Genomic DNA, 20,409 nt, shown 5'->3' with positions numbered 1-20,409 from the left:
TGTCAGAGACGAAAATAACAGCTTGCAAAAAAATATGTAAAATGGAAAAATATTGTTTTTTTTTTTTTTCAAAAAAATGAGCAAAGAAGGGTAGAATTATGAGCTAACCTTCGTGTCTGTGATATTACTTGTGTATTAAATGATCGCCCACTTGATGATTAAGTGTGAATCAATAAAATGAATATAATTAAAATATTTTTGTATTATTTCGACTTACCTCAACTTCTTGAAGTGTTTGTGTCCATTTGTATTTTGGCATATCAGCACCATTGCCAGTATTTGGTTTCAATTTTCCTTTTTCAGTTTCATCCTCTTCTTCTTCTGGTGATTCCATTTTTTCTGGTGTTATTGCAGTTGGACTTGTCTCTGCACTTGTTCCAGCAACTGGTACTGCCTCAGAAACAATTCCTTTCTGTTTTAAATAAATAAAAAACAATTAAACTAAATGATTTAATAATAAATGTAAAAATAAATTACCTTGCTGTCTAGTTCAGCTTGTAATGCATCAGCTTGTTCATCAGTTAATTCAACAATACGTGAATCATCGTCATTGTCAATTACACTTTTAGCTGCTTTTTCTTTTTCTTCTTCTTCTTTTCTTTTTTTTTCAAGTCTCTCTTTACGTTTTTTCTCTTGTTCAGCACGTTCTGCCTTTTCTGCATTACTTTTGGCCATAGCTGTGCCACGATATTTTTGAAATTTACTATTTACCAACTACAATAAAAAAAAATCATTAAATTACAAATTTTGATGAGATAAAATGTTGTTTATTTTATGTTGGATTTTAATGACAAACCTTTTCAGCGGCACCTTCACCACCACCAGTGTAAAAATCAGTTTTTCTGGCAAGAAAACTAAATATTGTATCCAAGAGCTGTAAAACAATAACAATAACAATAACAAAATAAAATTGTTGTTAATGATAAATTTATGTTGATTGAGGTTAGTTTTAACCCGGTGAATTGTGTACTTACATCTTGGACACCACCTTCATGTTGTTGTGCCATTGCCAACAACATTCCATCAAATTGTTCTTCACGTGACATGTTTAAATTCTAATAAAAACTATCAAACACTATTAACAAATATCTATTAAACAAGATGAGATATATATTGTTTACAGAAAATACACTTGTTCTGAGTTTTTTTTTGATGAATGACAATGAATGACGTTCTAGAAAATGTAGAAAGGCATGGAAACGAAAAACAAACTTGGTCACGGTGTTAAAAAACCGTTCAGATTGGAAAAACAATGTCAACAAAATGGCTGATATCTTTTACCACCATTAATTTTACCAACAATAGATGTCATTTCCAGTTTTTGATGGTAGCACAGAAAACTACTCGTGTGATAAAAATAAATATTTTTTTTTTTTTGAATTTCATATTTTAATAATTTTAATAATATAAAATATAAATACTATTTAACATTTTAATATTTCTTAAATTGCTTAGAAATTTTTGATTTAATATTATTTTTTAAATTTAATTTACGCGAGGACAAATATGTTCAGATGTGATAAATATTATTTATTGAATTTCAACTAAAAAAGAGTTGGTTTTCTCATTTACAATTACAATTAAGAAAGGATTTAAAAAAAAAACTAATTATCAGTTAGATATTGATTATATAATGGTTATATAATGTTGGTTAGCTAATTGTTAGTTAATTTTTTAAAATCCTCAGTTATGTGTAATTTTGAATGAAAAAACCAGCAAGCGATCAACGCATAAAGCAAATAAACGAATGTTTAATTCGTTGAGGTAAGTCAAAACAACACATTTTTTTTATTTTTATTGCATTTTTATTTATTTATTGATTCACACTTAATCAAGTGGGCGATCATTTAATACACAAGTAATATCACAGACACGAAGGTTAGCTCATAATTCTACCCTTCTTTGCTCATTTTTTTGAAAAAAAAAAAAAACATTTTTCCATATTACATATTTTTTTGCAAGCTGTTATTTTCGTCCCTGACAATTATTCTCATGATTGTCATTAATTTAACATAATAATCCACGTTTAATCAATTTTTTTACACAAAAAAAAAACATCAATTTAATTAAATATTTAAATTACTTTCCTGAATCACATCACTCATATTTGCGATTTAAAAAAAACAAAAAAAACATCATGATTTAGAACAGCCTCTAAATCACTTGACATATCGAAATTCGTTTTTTTAATTTATTTACTTAAAGCTATTAATTATTATCAATTTAAATAATGATTTCATATTATTTTTTTGTCTTTATTTTATCATTAATTAATAATTATAAATAATTAGCGAGTACTTGTTAAGAATAATCATTGATTTTTGTGTTTAATCATTTTCAAGTCTCGTTGTAAAAACTTAATATATAATTAGATTTTAATTTGTATTGCACAGTATGTGTGGTTATGATATATTATTACTTGACTGTCACGTACCACACATACTGTGCAATACAAATTAAAATCTAATTATTCAAGTTTTTGTTTTTTTTTTTAAACGAAAAAAACATTTACTAATTTCTACGTGATATTTAAAAATTAAACAAATTGGTTTTTTCTTTTTTTATCCACGTGCCAACATTGCTTGAGCTTTTTTTTTTTTTCATTCTATTAAATACCAATAGTAAAAAAAAAAAAAAAAAAAAACAAGTTGTTAATCCTCTGGTTGATCTTGCAGCACCACAGTTGTAGAAAAAAGAAAAAAAAACCGTCTAGTCATATTTATCACGGTGTTTCACTGTAAAATAAATAAATAAATTAAATACTTGTTGAAATGAATAGCAATAAATTTATAAATGATGGACAACTTACTTTCCATATAAACAACACCAACAATAAGACCAACCATAAATAAAAAGCTCATTGTACAAACAAGTACTGTTACTTGATGTCTGGCACACCATGATTTTTTATATTAGTTAAATATTTAAATTACACAGACTATATGAACTGTATATGAAACAGATATGAACTATATATGAACAGAAATATAATATAATTGAGTTAAAACTATCACCACACTCTCCTGCTAAGTACGCCTTATATATGTTTTGTTTTTGTTGTTTGATATTTCCATATATAAATGCTTTAATATAAACTATTCAATGAAATTTTTCTTTTTTAAAACTGGTGGAAATATTTCTCCGTCTTTTTTTTCTCCAACTTTTCTCCACCTTTTTCGATAATGACACAATGACAAAAAAAAATGTTGAGGAAATGATGAAGAAAAGTTGGAAAAAAAAAAACGGAGAAATATTTCCACGAGTTTGGAGAATTTTCGTTTTTATTCAGATTATAAAAAAATAAATTAAAATTACGCGGGTACTGCTTACAGCGCCAACTCCGCGGTCTATTTTTTTTCCGTGTTCGAAAAAGAGAGAGAAAGAGAATTACGAGAGAGAGAATGAGACAATTTCTAATAAAGTAGTAGAGCATGATAAATTATGATGATAAAAAAAAACAACAGTGTTTTGGTGTTTAAAAAAATCGACTTCGTGGCTATCAATGTCCACGTTAAAAATCATTTATAAATGTTTATAAATAAATACATAGTTAAATAAATAAAATAATTAAATAATGGATCAATTAGTTGTGCTTGTTGCAGCAGTGCATTTATTGTACTGTCCATTTACAAAAGTTGAAGAAAGTTTTAATCTTCAAGCAATGCATGACATTCTCTATCATGGATATAACCTGACTCTGGTAATTTATTTATTTTTACAATAACCATTATTTTTATAAATTAAAAATAAAAAATTAATAAATAAATGTCATGATTTAATTTTAGATACTCATGTTTATTTTTAAACCTCCAAAAAAACAGCTGTTTTAAAGCTGCCTTGTTTTTTTTTTTCCCTCAATAAATTCAACAATATTTATTAATTAATTTTGATTTATCAGTATGATCATCATGAATTTCCTGGACCAGTACCAAGATCATTTATTGGACCACTTTTTATATCTGGATTGTCATCACCAATTGTTGCTGCAATAACACATTTTAATTTGAGCAAACTTTGTGCTCAATATGCCGGTATGTTTGATCAAAAAAAACATCACAAATCATACAGCAAATACCAACAAATGACAACAATATTTATTTTTAAATTTAATATAAATAATTTTGTTTTGTTTTTTATTTTTTTCAAATAATACAGTAAGAGCAGTATTGGGTTTGACTGTTATTGCAACTTTTCGATTATACCGACAAGCATTGGAGAGTATTTTTGGTGGACAATTTACCAAGTGGCTAGTCATAATAACAGTAACACAATATCATTTTATGTACTATTTGAGTAGAACACTTCCAAACATAATGGCACTACCTCTAGGTATTCATATAAACATAAAATAATATTAAATTAATGAATATTAAATAAAAAATATATTTCAGTGTTATTGGCACTTTATGGATGGCTAAGACAAAATCATTTAATATTTATTTGGTCATCTGGTGCAGCAATAATTATATTTCGAGCTGAATTGGCTATGCTTTTGGGATTATTTTTGTTATATGATATTGCCTACCACAAACTCACTGTGCCAAGGTATTTACAGTATTATTTAAATATAGAATTTAAATTTAGTCACTAGACTTGTTCAATTATTATCAAACACATTAAATTATTATTATTATAATTATTATATTTATATTTCTAATAAAAAAAAATATAATAAATCATTAATTTTATATTTTTAGATTTTTAAAAATTGCAATACCAGCTGGAGTATTTCTTTTGTCATTGACAATTGGAATTGATTCAATATTTTGGTCTAGAACATTATGGCCAGAGGGTGAAGTTTTTCATTTTAATGTTATATTAAATAAAAGTGGTGATTGGGGTGTATCCTTTTAATTGACAATAATAATTGTTAAGTTGAATTAAATTATTATAATATTTACTTAATAATTATACTTATAGACTTCACCATTTTTATGGTATTTTTATTCAGCATTACCAAGAGGTTTGGGTTTATCATATTTTTTATTACCAATTGGAATATATTTTGATACAAGAGTACGTGCATTAACTGTTCCAGCAATAACATTTATATTTTTATATTCATTTTTACCACATAAAGAATTGAGATTTATTATTTATACATTTCCATTGTTAAATGTTGCTGCAGCAGCAGCTTGTCATAGAATGTAATTATTATTTACTACAACTACTACTACTTTTATATTGTCATTTATTTATTTTTATTATCTTATTTTTTATCAAGCTGGGAAAATCGTGGTAAATCAACTTGGAATGGATTAATGGCATTGGGAATAACTGGTCATTTAATATTGAATGCAATATTTACAATGTTTATGATTTGTGTTGCTGGAACAAATTATCCAGGTGGTACTGCATTAAGTAGATTGATTAGAATTGAAAGAGACAATGATTATCCAGTGAGTGTACATATTGATACACTTGCTGCATGCACTGGAGTATCAAGATTTACACAAACAAATCCAAAATGGAGGTAATTTATTAATAGAGGCAATTATATTACTATATTTATTATTTATTATTTATTATTTATAATTATTTATTTAATCAACAGATATTCAAAAAATGAAAGTATCAATTATGAAGATCCAGAAATATTGCAATTTACACATTTACTGATGGAAGCTAAAAGTAAATATTCACCAAATATAAAACCATATTTGAGAACACATGAAATTGTTGAATCTGTTGATGGTTTTTCTCATATTGCCTTGAATTATAAAGGTATACCACCAGTTAAAATTAAAACAAAGCCAATGATATTTATTATGAAACGTAAACCAAATGCTCAATTTGTTGATACAACGACTATTAAAGTTTTACAAAATGATGATTCTCGTCAATTGGAATCAGAAGAAATATTTAAAAATGATGATGATGATGATGATGATGATGATATTACATCAGGTGGTGAAGATGAAGAAGAACAAAAAGATGAAAAAAATTTAGAAGATGATAAATTATTTGTACCAAGTAATGATAAAAATGAAGATGATGATGATGATGAACAATTACCAAAATTAAATTTTGATGAACGAAAAATAATAACCAAAGACAAAGATAATATTATAAATATAAATAAAAAAATAGATACGAACGATGAAACAATGAAAATTGATAAAACGAAAAATAAAAAAAAACAAGATAAAATTGAACATTTAAAAGAAGGCAGTGGTGTCAAGGAGGCAATTCGTAAAATGATAAAAATAAAAAAACAAGAATTAAAAGCAAAAGAAGATGTGAAAGATAAAAAAAAAAAGCAAGATGTTATTAAAAAATTAAATGATGATTCTGTTGAAATTAAAAATGATATAAAAATAAAAAATGTTAAACAAAGTATTAAAAATATTATAAAACAATTTAAAGAATTTGAAAAAGATCTTGCATCAGATGATCCTGAGACAATTAAAAAATGGTCATCAGATGAATTAACAACTTCATCAGAGACAACTGATCAAATTGGTGCTATTTCTCTGGAAGACAACATCAATGAAATGGATAAATTTATCAATGAAAATAATGATCCAACTGTTTTAAATGAGGCAAAGAAAAATCTCAAAGAAATTGTTGGTCAAATACGTGAGCTTCAAAGTGAATTGTCCATTGAAGCTGATGACAGATTTGATGAAATTGCTGATAAATTTTCAGACAGACCAATATCACAAACTCTCATGTATTTCAGTGAAGCACTTAAAGATTTAATGAAACGTAGAAAATTAAAAGCAACTAAATTATCAAACAAATATTTAAATAATAACAATAAAAAGACTTTAGATAATAATTGATGATACATCAAAATAATTGTTTGTTTATATATATTTTTTTTTTTTTTTTTGATAACTATCATTCACCAAAAACAAAAAATAAAATAATAAAAAAGTTCAAGTGTTCAACTGTGATATCAACACATTGAACTATTTTTTAAATAATTTTATTATTTGCATTTAGAAAATATATTTTTTTTCTTCAATCAAACACCAAGTGCCTTGTCAATTTTTTTAAATAAAATATGAAATACATATATATTGTGTTAATAATTGTACATAATAATGAAAAATTAAAACCTAGACCAACGACAACACCACCAACTGAAATGTTTTGAGATAAACTGGAACATTATCAAGTCGCTGTTTGATAAAATATTAGCTCAATAATTCTAAATAAATAAATTTGCGGTATTTAAATAAATAAAAAATATTGGTACCTGAAAAAATACTTGTTTATCTTTGAATTTTTTCATTCCATCAGAGCACAAATTACATGAAGTTGATGTAATATTTTTGTGTGGAAATTTAATTTTATCAAACACTCTAATTACCTTGAAAGAAACCTAATTAATATTTTTCAAATAATAAAAATTGTTAATTTATACCAGAGCTATTTTTCCAATTCTAGATAATATTATTTTTTTCTGTTGGCTATTTATGACAAGAGCAAAATTATTTTTCAATAACAAAAGACAACTAAATTTTCCAAGTGACAATTATTGATGTTAATCCAATTAAAAAAATCAACTGGTATAACAATTAATAAGAAATAATTATGTATTTATACAAGTGCAAAAGCAAATGTTCTATTTGAAAATAAAAATCCTAATACTATTAAAATTGTGATTCTAAATTTGTTGATAAATTTTCAAATGCAAATAAAAATTATTATTATTGCAAATGACGTAGAAAATATTGTTATTAATATGAATAATTCAAGTAATACTATTTTTTAAATAAAAAAGACTGTTTATTTTATTTTTTTAGTTATTATTTTTATTATTTTTTTTTGTATAAAATAATTAAGGTGGTCATTTAGAAACGAAGCTTTTGGAAGAACCATTTGTTTTTGCCCATCTTGTATCTGTAACAAGTAAAGAAAAAAAAGAAAAACAAATTAATTAACATACTCAAAATAATGAACATTTAAATTTTTTTGGAATAAAAAATAAATGAAAAATTTACCTTTCTTCGAATTTGACACGTGTTTGGAAGCGAACCTTCTTTTTCTTCATTGGATCTTTCAAGTCCTTGGTAGTGATTTTGTCAACAGCAAGATCAACAGTGTATCTTGTTGGCATCAAATGATTGTGATTAAGAACCTATTACAGATAATAACAACAATATTAATTGACATGTTCCAGCAAATAGTAATAAATTTTGTAATAATAATCTTTTGTTAATAATAAAATATAAACATACTTTGACAAATGGCTTTATCTTTGATCTCTTGTGGATCTTTGCTTTGCCCATCCTCTTGTGGACCTTACGTGGGTATCTGTCGATACCAGCAACCAAAGCATGAGCATACTGCTTATCAGTAGTGCCTTCATCAAAATTTTTGACGACAATTGCCTTGCGTCCGGCGTACCGGCCACTAAGGACCAGTACCACCTTCCCTGTTTTCATAATCTTCACCATTTTCGTTTATCTGTAAATTCAATCAATTAATTAATTATTAATTATACAACAATCAAACAAATAAATACTATTTTTTCATTAACACATTTTTTTTTAACTCCAAAAAAAATTAACCTCAAAATGAAACTTCACTAATAAATCATGCTAAATTTACAAATTAAAATGTAAAAATATTGAAAAATCACAATTAAAATATTTTAAAAAAATATCCAACAATAAATAAATAATATTTTTATAATTATAAATACCTCAAATAGCTATTATTAATAATTAATTAATAAAAAAGAAAATTTCAACAAACCTCGCTGTGGACAGCTAGTAAAAGAGTTGGAAGATAAAAAATGGAAAAAGACCTTAAATTTTCGAGTCACGTGACTTTTCGATTAACATGTCGTGTAGATAAGGTCGATTTCTATAATTCTGTTTATAATTTTGTTTATGTAAAGTTGGTAGCATGTAAAAAGCTAGTGCAACGGTCGATGCGTTGGAAGAAATCAATTTGACGCGCATGCGTAATATCATTTCAACATTACACCCATAAACAACATTTTTTTGCAAGTCAGAAGAATCATCATCTAATAATTTATTAACAAAAAATAAGGTACTAAAATAATCCTTAATAATATATAAAAAATATAATATTTATAATTTATAATTATGTATATTGATGTTTAATTTTTTTAGTGTTGATTGGATTTACGTGACTTGAGCATGCGGTGACGTCATTTTTTGGGATCGTTCTCGAAGAACGCTTAAAGACAATAATGGCGGGTGGGTTAATTTGACAAAATAGAAGCCATTTTATATATTATTATAATACATACACAAAACATGTACACCACAAGCGTACATGTGTATGTGCAGTCAAATATATAAACATTTTTTGTTTTTGTTTTGTTTGATTTTTAATAATAAATAATAAATGAAAATGGTCGTTACAGATTTATACGCAAAATATAATTGTACGTATTGTCAAGAAGACATTACGGGACTACGTGTTAAATGCTTTGAATGCCAAGACTTTGATCTTTGTCTTCAGGTTAGTCGAAATTTTTATTATTATTAATAACAGAAACAGACGCCATTTGTTTATTTTGACAAATCACCGTTTGGTATTTTGATCACATGATCACACTATTTAATCATTAAATATATTCAAATTTGTTTTATTTTTTTTTCCCCAAAACACGCAGTGTTTTTCAGCTGGTGGTGAAATTGGACAACATAAAAATAATCATAAATATCAGTTTATGGTGAGTTGTAAATTTGTAATGACTAATGAGAATAATATTTATTATTTTTAATGATGATAAATATTAAATTGTTCCTATTTATATTGTTTAGGATTCTGGTACTATTAGTATTTTTACTGGACGTGGTAATTGGACAGCAAGAGAACATCTTAGATTACTTGATGCAATTGAACAATTTGGTTTTGGTAATTGGGAAGATATCAGTAAACATATAGAAACAAAAACATCAGAAGGTAAATTAATAATATAATAAAATACAATTGCGATTGTTATTAATAAATTTAAAAAAAAATTAACAGAAGCCAAAGAAGAATATATTGCCAGATATCTTGATGGTAATATTGGTAAACATACATGGCCACCAACTGATAGCTACAAGCCAAATTTAAATGATCAAACCCATTCTGATCATGGACCATTATCACCAGATTTTACATCACGACTATCACCTTTGGATATAACACCTGAAGAAGCAGCACAACTTGGTTACATGCCACAACGTGATGATTTTGAAAGAGATTATAATCATGAAGCTGAATCACTTGTTTCATCATTATTTCTCAATCCAGCTGAAGATGATGATCTTGATATTGCACTTAAACTTGCTCATGTTGATATGTATACCAATAATTTAAGAGAAAGAGCTAGAAGAAAACGTGTTGTTCGTGATTATCAATTGGTATCACAATTTTTTTCATCAACAAGAAAAGAAAGAGGATTTAAAAAAAAACAAAGCAAAGAAGAAAAGTATGCATTTATATTTTATAATATAATTTCTACTATATTTGTAATTTAATTTTCATCATTTAATATTTTTTATTTGCTTATTAATTACAGAGATTTTAGAGAAAGAATGAGAGTATTTGCACAATTTTATACAGCTCAAGAGTATGAACAATTTTTATTAAATCTTGAACGTGAACGTGAATTACGATTACGTCTATCTGAATTACATCGTTATCGTGAAAATGGAGTTACAAGACATGAAGAATGTGCACATTATGAACAAATTGTTATGCAAAATCAAGGATCAAATGACAGCACTGATCATTGGTCTGATAAAAAATCTGTAAGTAATTTGTGTCATTATATTTAACAACTATTTGGGTTTCATTAACAATGGGTGAAAGAGATTATACTGTGGCTTAACATCATCATTATATATTTCAAAATAAACATTAATCATTTATGCATTACTCTACATAATTTTCTCTCTCTTTCTCTGTATGTCTGTCTTGATAATTTTAAAAATAATATGGCAACTCGTTGAAACTCGCGTTGAAATTGTCACAGTCGCGTTTTTGATAAAAAATAATTAATAAATTTGATTAATATAATATTTTGTTTTTTTCATATTAAATAATTTAATTTAATAAGAAAAAAATAAAATAAATATTGCTTTTGCTTTTGCTGTTGACTAATTTTTGTGTTTGTGATACGTGTTGCCAGGCGTTTGTGAACAGATTGTATCAGTTTGCATTTCACTTAGGGCAGCAGTGGGCCGTCCACACCAACACTCCGCCAAGTCTCAAAAAAAAAGTAAGTTTTATCATAATTCAATAATAAAAGGTAGAAAAAATAATTTTATTTTCAATAAATGCAATTTTTTTCTTTTTTTTTTTTTTTTGTTTCAATTTTTATTAAAGTAAAAAAACAAAAAAAATTTAGTTTCTCATTATTTAAATAAATGTGGTAGGTGATATGAAAATAGTTTAATGCTATGCTGTCATTGTAATTTTAAATGAAACATTTTTTTTTTTTTTTTCTTTTTTTTTTTTTTAATTTTTGTTTCAACAGAGACGAAGAAAAAAATTACTCTTTCATAGACCGAAAGTACATGTTAAAACAAGAATTAGGAATAGCCAATCACAATCGGATGACGACTCAAGTCAATCAGTCGGTGGAGCTGGATAGCAATTTATTGTTATCAAATTATCAATCAATAAATTCATCATTGTCACAAAAATCCAGTTCATCATCGACAAAATCAGCAATTATTTCCAGTGGCATGGAAAAAAAAAGAGACATCGAGATGGAAGCTGCTGCACATTTATTAACAAAACAAGAAAAATCATTGTGTCTTCAACTGGATTTGAAACCTTCACAGTATTTAGCACAAAAAACATTACTTCTTCAAGTAAGTCAATGCAATTTACATTATTTTTAAAACAACTTATCTTACCTTAATTTAATTTACATGTATTTTTTTTGTTCATCAGGAGTATCTAAGTGGCAATAGAAAATCAAATATAGTACCACAATCTGAACCAGAAAATAAAATTCTTCATTATCTGGTAACAAATGGCTGGGTTGCGGCAAATTGAAAAATATTTGTATAAAATATTAACTCGGAATGTGACTGGTCGTATTTATTATCATATACGGGTATTTAAAAAATAATTATGAAAGTTATTAACAATAACAATCATACACGTCGCGATCACTGTGATTATAATAATTATTTAAAAAAAAACAACAAGTAAAAGACGTAGATGAATTGATAGTTTTTATCCAGTACTTAGATTTTTTTTCTCTTTCTTTTTTTATTGTTAATAATTTTAAAAATTATTATCTCACAATAATCACTTGTTTATTTATTTATTTATTTTTCATTTTTCATTTCAATACATTGCTCAATGTAATCTTCCATTGTTATGTTATTATCTGGCTTTATAAATTAATTATTATCCAAACTGGATATTATTTTGCCAAACTCAGGATCTTGTTCCGCGATATTTTAAATTCAATTTATATTTATTAATGGAACAATAGAAATATATTTATAAATACTTCCTTTAGGTATAATTAATTTTTATCATACCAATATTCAATAGTTAGATTGAAGCACAATAATAAATTTAATAAATATTTGCTGAATAAAATTAACAGCACTTATATATTTTTAGATAAATAATATATATATTCATTGAACTTTTTTTTTTTTTTTGTTTTAAACTTAGTAAACCTTCTTCTAGAAAAAAGAAATATTAACTATTTGTTTATATTTATTATTATAAATTCATTCTCAAGGACACACTTTTATTAATATATTTTTTCAATAATTGTAAATATTATTACGATCTCACGTATATCATTAAATAAATTGGAGGAATTTAGAAAAAAAACACAGTCCTTACTCAGTAGAAAAAATAAATAAAAATAAAAAACACCCACGCTTATTAATTAACTAATTGAATAATTAATTTTAAGTAGAACATAAATGAAATATCTTCAAGCCCCTCATTAATTAATTGTAAGAAAGAAAGAAAATCTTAACAATTGTAAATTATAGAAAAAAAGAGGGTCTATTGTCTGCCAATTTGTAAATAATTGTAAAGTAATGAATTAAGTAGAATGAAAAAAAAAAATTAATTAATTAAATGTCTAGTTTAATTTAAAAACAAAATGATATTATTTTTTTTTTTTCTTTATCCTCGCCTTGTTGTAAATATAATTTAGTAATTTTTTTTTAAAATTAATTAAAGAGTGTTGTAGTTGTTTAATCATGAATTGAAATAAATGTTTAATAATTGTAATCGAGATAAGACTCGGTACCTGATGAATATTTAGAAAAAAAAGTCAAATTTAAATGTAAAATTATTATAATTTTTGCGAGTAATTTAATGGGACTCATCAAGCTCTTAATCAATTGTTAATTGATTTGAAAATAAATTTATTTAATGTCAAATTTTCGTTGAAATATTTAAATAAATTTCAACAGGTAAAAAAATTATATAAAAAAAATTAAAAATCAACGGATGTATAGATTGTTCAAATAAATTCTGAAAAAAAAAAAATCTACCAATTATTTGTTTATTTATTTATTGTTAAACACAATTATCTTGTCATTTTCAAAATCCATTAGAAACATTAGAAACAAGCATGCGTCATAAAAGTATCATTGTAAGTAAAAAAAAAAAAAAATTTGTTTAAATACAAGATGCAAGTCAAGTGGAACTTTACGGAAATGCACAAGTGATTAATGACTCATCCAGGCTAATCAAATATGAATATGTTTATCAATTTTCATCACGTTTAATTCTAAAAAGGATAAACAATTTTATTGATATTCAAAGCTGTTTTTTTTTGCTATAAACGTAAACTAAAAAAAAAAGTTAATTGAATTCACTGAGATCATTTTTTTTTTTTCTACTTTTGTTTTTTGCAGTAAATTATTGCTATTATTATTAACAAGTGCAAAACAATATTAACAATGTCACAAGTCCACCGACAAATAAATAAAATCATAAAAACCAGTATGTTCAATAAAATTAAAAAATATTCCACAAATGCAATTTAAAAAAAAATGAAAAATCTACGTTTTTAGAATTTTAATGATTTTTTTTATGACCTCAAATAATTTCAGGACAATGCATTTATTATTTCCTAGTTATAAATAGTTGATTAAATTTGTTTTTTCTCTACTTTTTCTATCAAATTGAAGAAAAAAATAAAAAAAAAAAAAAAGTCTGCGTCAATTATAATTCTTTGGATCTTCAATGAGGTATATAAAGGTGAAGGTGGGAGTCATTTTGTTGACTCCAAGGAAAAAAAATTAAAATATACAATAATATTTTTCCATTTCCATGGATCAACCCCGAGGCATGGCATTGCGTAATAAAAAAATAGTGGGAAAAGTATATAAAGCTGTGACAGTTTGATTTTATTATTAATAACATCACAAACATTTTACAAGTTTAAACAACATTATCCAGGTGATAATTTATATATTATATTTATTTTATTATTTATTTAAATAACTTGATAATTTGATTATTTATTTGTTTTGTTTTTTTGTTATTTTAGCATGAAGATTGCCATTTTATTTTTGGCTGTTATGGTGGCTGTTGTAACAGCTAAACCAGCCAATCAATATACAAATAAATATGATGATATTAATCTCGATGAAATTCTTGGTAATAAAAGAATATTAAACAATTATATCAAGTGTCTCTTGGAACAAGGAAGTTGTACTCCTGAGGGAACTGAATTAAAAAGTAAGTATATAAATTTTTTTGTTATATTTAATAATTACATTATTTTATAAAATTTTAAGTGCGTCTTCCTGATGCATTGGAAACTGGATGTTCAAAGTGTAATGAAAAACAAAAAGCTGGTGCTAAAAAAATGATTGAACATCTCATTAAAAATGATCGTGACAAGTGGGATAAACTCATGGAAAAATATGATCCAGAAAGTAAATATAGAACCAAGTTTGAAGATGAACTCAAAACATTGAGTGTTTCAGCTTAACTTGATCATAATATAATATAAAAAAAAAAAAATGATTATAATCAGCCAAAAGATGGTAATTCTCAAAAATATATTAAACAAAACAAAAAAATTATTCTAATAATCTTATAACTTTAATAATATTTTAAATATTAAATTTACAATAAAATAGAAATAAAAATATCATTTTAATTAGTATATTTATCTTATATTATTATTATTATTACTATTACTATTATTATTACTATTATTATTACTATTATTATTTTAAAAATAAAAATATATTTAGTCCTTGAAGTTATGCAATGAATATTAATTTATGATGATGATCAATCATGTGTCAATGACAATTGACGGTGAAATTAAAAATAAAATTATAATTAAATAATAAATAAATAAATAGAAAATGCCAGGCTATGAGAACATAAATAAATTTGGTAATTTTATTGAAAAAAAAAGTCAGCATGTATTATTAAAATATATAAAATTATGTCCAAAATTGTATCACATTTGTTTTGATCCAATTGGTGAACATAAAAAAATACGTTCATTATTTGGTTTTTTTCTTGGTTTAATATTATCAATAATATTTTACATAACAATAATCATTGATTTGGAATTTGATAAATACACAACACTTGTTCTTGGTGGAATTGTTATAATTATGTTGTCAATTGGTTGTGCATCATCAATTCAGGTTAATTTTATTTAAAAAAAAAAAACAATTGTCAAATATAAATAATTAATAATTATAATTTTTTTAAAATAATCAGGTGAGATGTATCAGCATACTGACGATACCAGTATTTTTTGGTCGTGCTGGTAGAGCCATGTTGAAAGCTCTTGTTCTTGGATATGTTATTGCTGGACCAATATTCAATTTGACATACAATGGCAAAGAAGTTGTTCGTACATTTGCCTGCTCAACTCAACTTACATATAATTTAACCAAGACACGTTTTGACTTGATGTTTAAACCTTTTCAACAGGTTCAAAATATAAATTTATATATAAACATTTTTTTTTTTTTTTTTAATTAGCTAAGGAAAAAAAAAAAAGCAGCAATTTACATTTAAATTTTCCATGCAAATATCAGCAAGTCATTAATGTTTTAATAGAAAAATTCAAATAGTCATTCAAGTATTTAAATTATTTATGAAATAAATTTGTAAAAAAAATATGTTGATGTAGTTCTAGAAATTATCTCGCGTGTGTTCCTTCATCAACAAGGTCGCAAAAGAAAAAAAAAAAAAAAAATGTTATATTTATGCTGATGATTATCGCATTATTTTTTATTTATTTTTTTTAATTTTTAAAACGAAACTATCACTCAATCAAAAAGATTGATTAATTGATTGATGTTTTTTTTATTTGTATTTTAAATTAAAAAATAAAATACATAATAAATAAATAAATAATTAATGTTATAATTTAAAAAAAAAAAAGGCAATGAAAAGTATGAAGAGTAATGCAAATGAAGTCAAGGATACTTTGGCTTCTGTACGTGACTTGATGAGCCCAATTGTTGAAGAGATTGAAGGTGAAGAAGAAATGAAAAGGCTCAAAGAGGAGAATGATTATCTTGATGCACTTCATGATGATACCAAGACAAGTGATGAGATTGCAAATAAAATACGTAGAAAAAAAAATATAAATGGTGATTCAGGACAATTGTATGAAGCTAAATACAAAGAAAAAATACAATTGAGATGTCAACAACAATTAAATCGTGGTGTTGAAAAATGCAGGTAATAATTATTATTATTATTATGATAATATTTTGTGCTTGATTAATTTTTTATTTAATATTTTTAGAGACATGTTTAGTAGTGCATATGATAAATGTGAAGAGACAGTTAGTTGGATTGCATCTTGGTTACTTTGTTGGCCAATGAAATTGACTTTTGTTTGTAACATTGTTCAAGCCTTGGGTGGAGATAGCATTTGTGATCCTGATGGTAAAGTTGATCTTGGAATTGGTCAAACATATGCCGATTTAAAGGGTAAATAAATATATTGATTATTGTATCGTACTATATTTATTTTATTAAACAAAACATTTATTATTATTATGATTATTATTTTAGAAACGAGAAATAAATTAAGTGGAGGTTTCAAAGACACGATAATGCAGTATAAAATTAAAAAACCACAATTAATAATTGATTTACGTGGTGCTGATGATACTGCAAAAGCGATAATGCATGATTTTAATGTTAGACGTCAATTATTTGACTCAATAATGACAATAATAAAACGTTGTTTGGCATTTGTATTTTTAAAAATAATCATAAGTGCACAAAATTATCATGACAGTTATTTAACTGATATTGAACATGATAATCATTACATAACAACGTATTTTCGTAAAATTGATGCTAGAAGAAAAATGAAAAATTGTGTAAATATTCTGCCACTTAAAAAAATTGAAATGTCGAAATTTGTTGATCCATACAGATTTAAACAGGGTCAAATTGAAAAAAGAAATTTAACTGGACAAACTATTAAATTAATATTGGAAATGATAACAGCAACGACATTTGTTTTGTTGGATCATTTATTTTTTGAAACACTTGATTTAATCAGGAGGCATGGTTACATTAAATACACACAGGTAAAAAATTTTAAAAAACTAAATATTTTCAATAAAATAAAATAAAATTATTTTTTTTTAATACTTTTTAATATCAGCTATATTAATTGAATTAAATTTTTTTATATTAATTATTTTTTTAAGTCAATTTTTGAATTTATATGAAAAAAAAATTATCAAATTTCTTTTTATTGATTTTATTATTAAATTTTAATTATAAATTTTATTATTTTTATTTACAAAATTGATAAATTTTATTTAATTTTTAATTAAGCTTTTTTATTAATTTAATTAATTTTTTACAGGCTGGTCATCATGATTTAAGTATTGATGTACGTGGTACAGGATTTATAGCATCAATGATACGTAATATAGTTGATAGTTTTAATATAAAAAAAAGAATAAAAATGGTTGTATCAAATAGTGCATGTTTACCACGACCAAGCAAATTACAAAATTACATATTCATTAAAATATATGGTACATATATAGCAATATGGTTTATGTTATTTTTCGGTGCTTATACACAAAGACTACGTCGTTTAATATGTTCCTATTACTATCGTAAACGTGAAAAAAGAAGAATATTATATTTATACAATGAAACACTTAGACGCAGATTGAGACATTTTCGTTTTATGAAATCACGAGTTAAATCACAAGTTAGAGCACAATTACTTGAGCGTGATATGGATCCATGGGTTGCATTGACATTGAAATTACCAAAATTATTTTCATGGTTGAGATTATTTTCATTTGCACGTTTTAAATGTCTCATTTGTGGTGAAGCTGAACCACGTCGAAATTCAAAGTACCACAAATGTTATACACCTGGATGTTTATTTATTCATTGTCCAGAATGTTGGCGTGATGTTGGTGGTATTTGTTTTGCATGTGCTGAATTACCAGATAGTGATTCAGACAGCTATGATACAAATATTCAAACATAAATTCATACCCATTCGTGTTTCAATATAATTATATAATTTTAAATCAATGTAATTTATTTATTTTTCATTATCATCATTATCTCAATTTAGATTGTCATATTTATATTATTATATTTTTCATTTCAACTTGTTAGCTGCACGAAAAAATATACCAGTAAAATTGCGAGCTAACGTATGTATATAAGACAAGCCAGTGATCAATCAAAAAGTCTGAAATAAATTTCAAGACTCTCTCTGTGAATGTGTGTCTTGATTAATAATAAAATATGAAGATTATTATTTCATTATTATATTTTATATTTTTTGCTGCTGGAATTTGTGCAGATAATAGCCAAATGTATTCTACAAAATATGATAATATTGACATTGATGAAATCATCAAAAATGATAGACTCGTTAATAATTACGTTGGATGTTTGATGGAAGAAAAATCTTGTACTCCTGATGGACTGGAACTCAAAAGTATATTTCATTATTATTTTTATTATTTTTAATTATACCATTTGTGGCAAAAAAAAAAAAAAAATAAATGAATAGAAATGATCAAGTTATTGTGAATTTTAAGTATAAAAAAATCATCATCATGATGATCATGTGTCTCTTTTATTGTTGAAATACTGAGAACTCATTTTTTACCTTTCAAATATATAAATTTATAAATTGTTGATCAATTCTTTTGGAGTTGTTTCAATATTCCACGAAGTAATATAATTTTATTTCATCTTTTTTATGTTGATTAATTTTAAATGTTTTTTTTACAGAAAATTTACCTGATGCTTTGAAAAATGATTGTGCAAGTTGTAGTGATGCACAAAAAATGATTGCTGAAAAAATGTATCATTATTTAATTGATAATAAAATTAATGATTGGATGAGACTTGAGGGTAAATATGATCCAGATGGAATCTATAGAAATCATTATCTTGGTATTGATGGATTATCAACAACAGCATCAATTTAATATTTAAAAAAATCATATAAATCTTGTTTAATTATGTTATCAAAATGTTAGCTTTTACTTTGACAGTTTTGTGTATTGAAACATTTATTTTTTCATGCAATTTATACGCTGGCTGATTTATTTATAAATAAAAATATAATTGGTTATTTAATTTATCAATGAAAATACTTGAATAACTTTATTATTATTTTTTTTTTTATTTGTTTTCAAGTTGTGATATTGTATTTCAATGAGTTGAGAATTGTGCGTATACGATGATGACTTTATCGCAATAAAAAAATGTATAAAAATAATAAAAAATAAATAACATATCAAGTTATTGAATTTCAAAACAACAAGAAGTCATTGACTATTTTAAATCTAATTATAGAATTAAAGTTATCTTTTTCATTTTAAAAAAAAAACTTGTAATATTTAAAGACCCTTGTTGAGCCGTTTGGCGCCTTTTTTTTAAGCGCAAAAAACATATTTAATTTATCAATGAATATATGAATTTAATCTGTTTTAAATTACTTAAAAATATGAATAATAAAATTTATATTATTAATAATGCACAAACATCTCCACATGTTTTGAATATATTATTTAAAAATTAAAAAAATATTTTCGAAAAAAAAATTATCTAGATGTAAGTTATTAACAATTTTTATAATGGACTAATGATTTTTTTTTTTTGTGCTCCAAAAATATCTAATTTCTTTCTACACATGTGGATAGAGCTACCTCTTTTTTTTTTTTTTTGATAATATTGTTGGAGGAAAAAAAATAATAAAAAGAAGCTAAAGCGCGTAGCGTCCTGGTTTAGGGTTACAAAAAAAAATACCAAAAAAAAAAAAAAAAAAAAAAAAAATTGTAACGTGGGTGGTCTAAAGGTATTTACGAATTTCAAGAAATCATTTATTCTCGCAGTGAATTTAAGATATATAAAAAAACAAATCACATAAAAAAAAACAACAGGAAGAAATTTATATAGAACTTGTTGAAAAAATGAAATAAAAATGAATAAAAAAAT

At 24.7% G+C, this 20,409-nt stretch overlaps 6 protein-coding genes and 1 long non-coding RNA gene across 7 annotated transcripts in view; 4 read left to right on the top strand and 3 right to left on the bottom strand.

The window, feature by feature from the left end:
- Positions 1–1,259, bottom strand: part of LOC122855938 (nuclear migration protein nudC) — a 40,844-nt gene extending 39,585 nt beyond the window's left edge. The window contains exons 1-4 of the mRNA XM_044157644.1: positions 975–1,259; positions 797–874; positions 478–714; positions 218–412 (exon numbers count right to left, since the gene is read on the bottom strand). Of these exons, the coding sequence (XP_044013579.1) occupies positions 218–412; positions 478–714; positions 797–874; positions 975–1,046 (582 nt within the window). The 5' untranslated portion in view covers positions 1,047–1,259. The remainder of the gene's footprint in view (positions 1–217; positions 413–477; positions 715–796; positions 875–974) is intronic.
- A 1,368-nt stretch (positions 1,260–2,627) lies between these two features.
- On the bottom strand, positions 2,628–2,911 carry LOC122855967. Its single transcript, XR_006374102.1, has 2 exons — positions 2,810–2,911; positions 2,628–2,735 (listed from the first exon to the last, which is right to left on the bottom strand). It is a non-coding gene; the product is annotated as an uncharacterized LOC122855967 (long non-coding RNA).
- Positions 2,912–3,376: 465 nt separating this feature from the next.
- LOC122854104 lies at positions 3,377–12,897 on the top strand. Its single transcript, XM_044154516.1, has 17 exons — positions 3,377–3,700; positions 3,899–4,031; positions 4,156–4,329; positions 4,392–4,545; positions 4,698–4,842; positions 4,921–5,147; positions 5,225–5,473; positions 5,555–6,779; positions 9,119–9,179; positions 9,350–9,447; positions 9,602–9,661; positions 9,753–9,894; positions 9,961–10,408; positions 10,499–10,730; positions 11,151–11,200; positions 11,459–11,798; positions 11,881–12,897. The coding sequence occupies exons 1-17, from the start codon at positions 3,575–3,577 to the stop codon at positions 11,983–11,985; spliced, it is 3,969 nt and encodes a 1,322-aa protein (XP_044010451.1). The 5' UTR covers positions 3,377–3,574; the 3' UTR covers positions 11,986–12,897.
- Positions 7,741–8,817, bottom strand: LOC122855960 (60S ribosomal protein L27-like). The gene is made up of 4 exons (XM_044157671.1): positions 8,710–8,817; positions 8,190–8,418; positions 7,953–8,089; positions 7,741–7,851 (listed from the first exon to the last, which is right to left on the bottom strand). Exons 2-4 carry the CDS (start codon positions 8,406–8,408, stop codon positions 7,803–7,805), a joined length of 405 nt encoding a protein of 134 aa, XP_044013606.1. The 5' UTR covers positions 8,409–8,418; positions 8,710–8,817; the 3' UTR covers positions 7,741–7,802.
- A 1,300-nt stretch (positions 12,898–14,197) lies between the features above and the next one.
- LOC122855961 (allergen Tha p 1-like) lies at positions 14,198–15,590 on the top strand. Its single transcript, XM_044157672.1, has 3 exons — positions 14,198–14,376; positions 14,468–14,658; positions 14,718–15,590. The coding sequence occupies exons 2-3, from the start codon at positions 14,469–14,471 to the stop codon at positions 14,912–14,914; spliced, it is 387 nt and encodes a 128-aa protein (XP_044013607.1). The 5' UTR covers positions 14,198–14,376; position 14,468; the 3' UTR covers positions 14,915–15,590.
- LOC122855926 (protein sneaky) lies at positions 15,378–18,632 on the top strand (the record flags this gene model as incomplete). Its single annotated transcript, XM_044157618.1, has 7 exons — positions 15,378–15,590; positions 15,667–15,882; positions 16,340–16,641; positions 16,709–16,896; positions 16,981–17,507; positions 17,792–18,484; positions 18,571–18,632. Coding segments are annotated over 6 exons (2,091 nt in total), but the record flags the coding sequence as incomplete, so codon positions are not given.
- A 139-nt stretch (positions 18,633–18,771) lies between these two features.
- On the top strand, positions 18,772–19,397 carry LOC122854103 (ejaculatory bulb-specific protein 3-like). The gene is made up of 2 exons (XM_044154515.1): positions 18,772–18,898; positions 19,198–19,397. The coding sequence occupies exons 1-2, from the start codon at positions 18,772–18,774 to the stop codon at positions 19,395–19,397; spliced, it is 327 nt and encodes a 108-aa protein (XP_044010450.1).
- Positions 19,398–20,409: the final 1,012 nt, after the last annotated feature.

The sequence above is a fragment of the Aphidius gifuensis genome, linkage group LG4 (genome assembly GCF_014905175.1).
Source record: "Aphidius gifuensis isolate YNYX2018 linkage group LG4, ASM1490517v1, whole genome shotgun sequence".
In the NCBI taxonomy this organism is placed as follows: Eukaryota; Metazoa; Arthropoda; class Insecta; order Hymenoptera; family Braconidae; genus Aphidius; species Aphidius gifuensis.
This window is presented reverse-complemented; position numbering and strand designations above follow the sequence as displayed.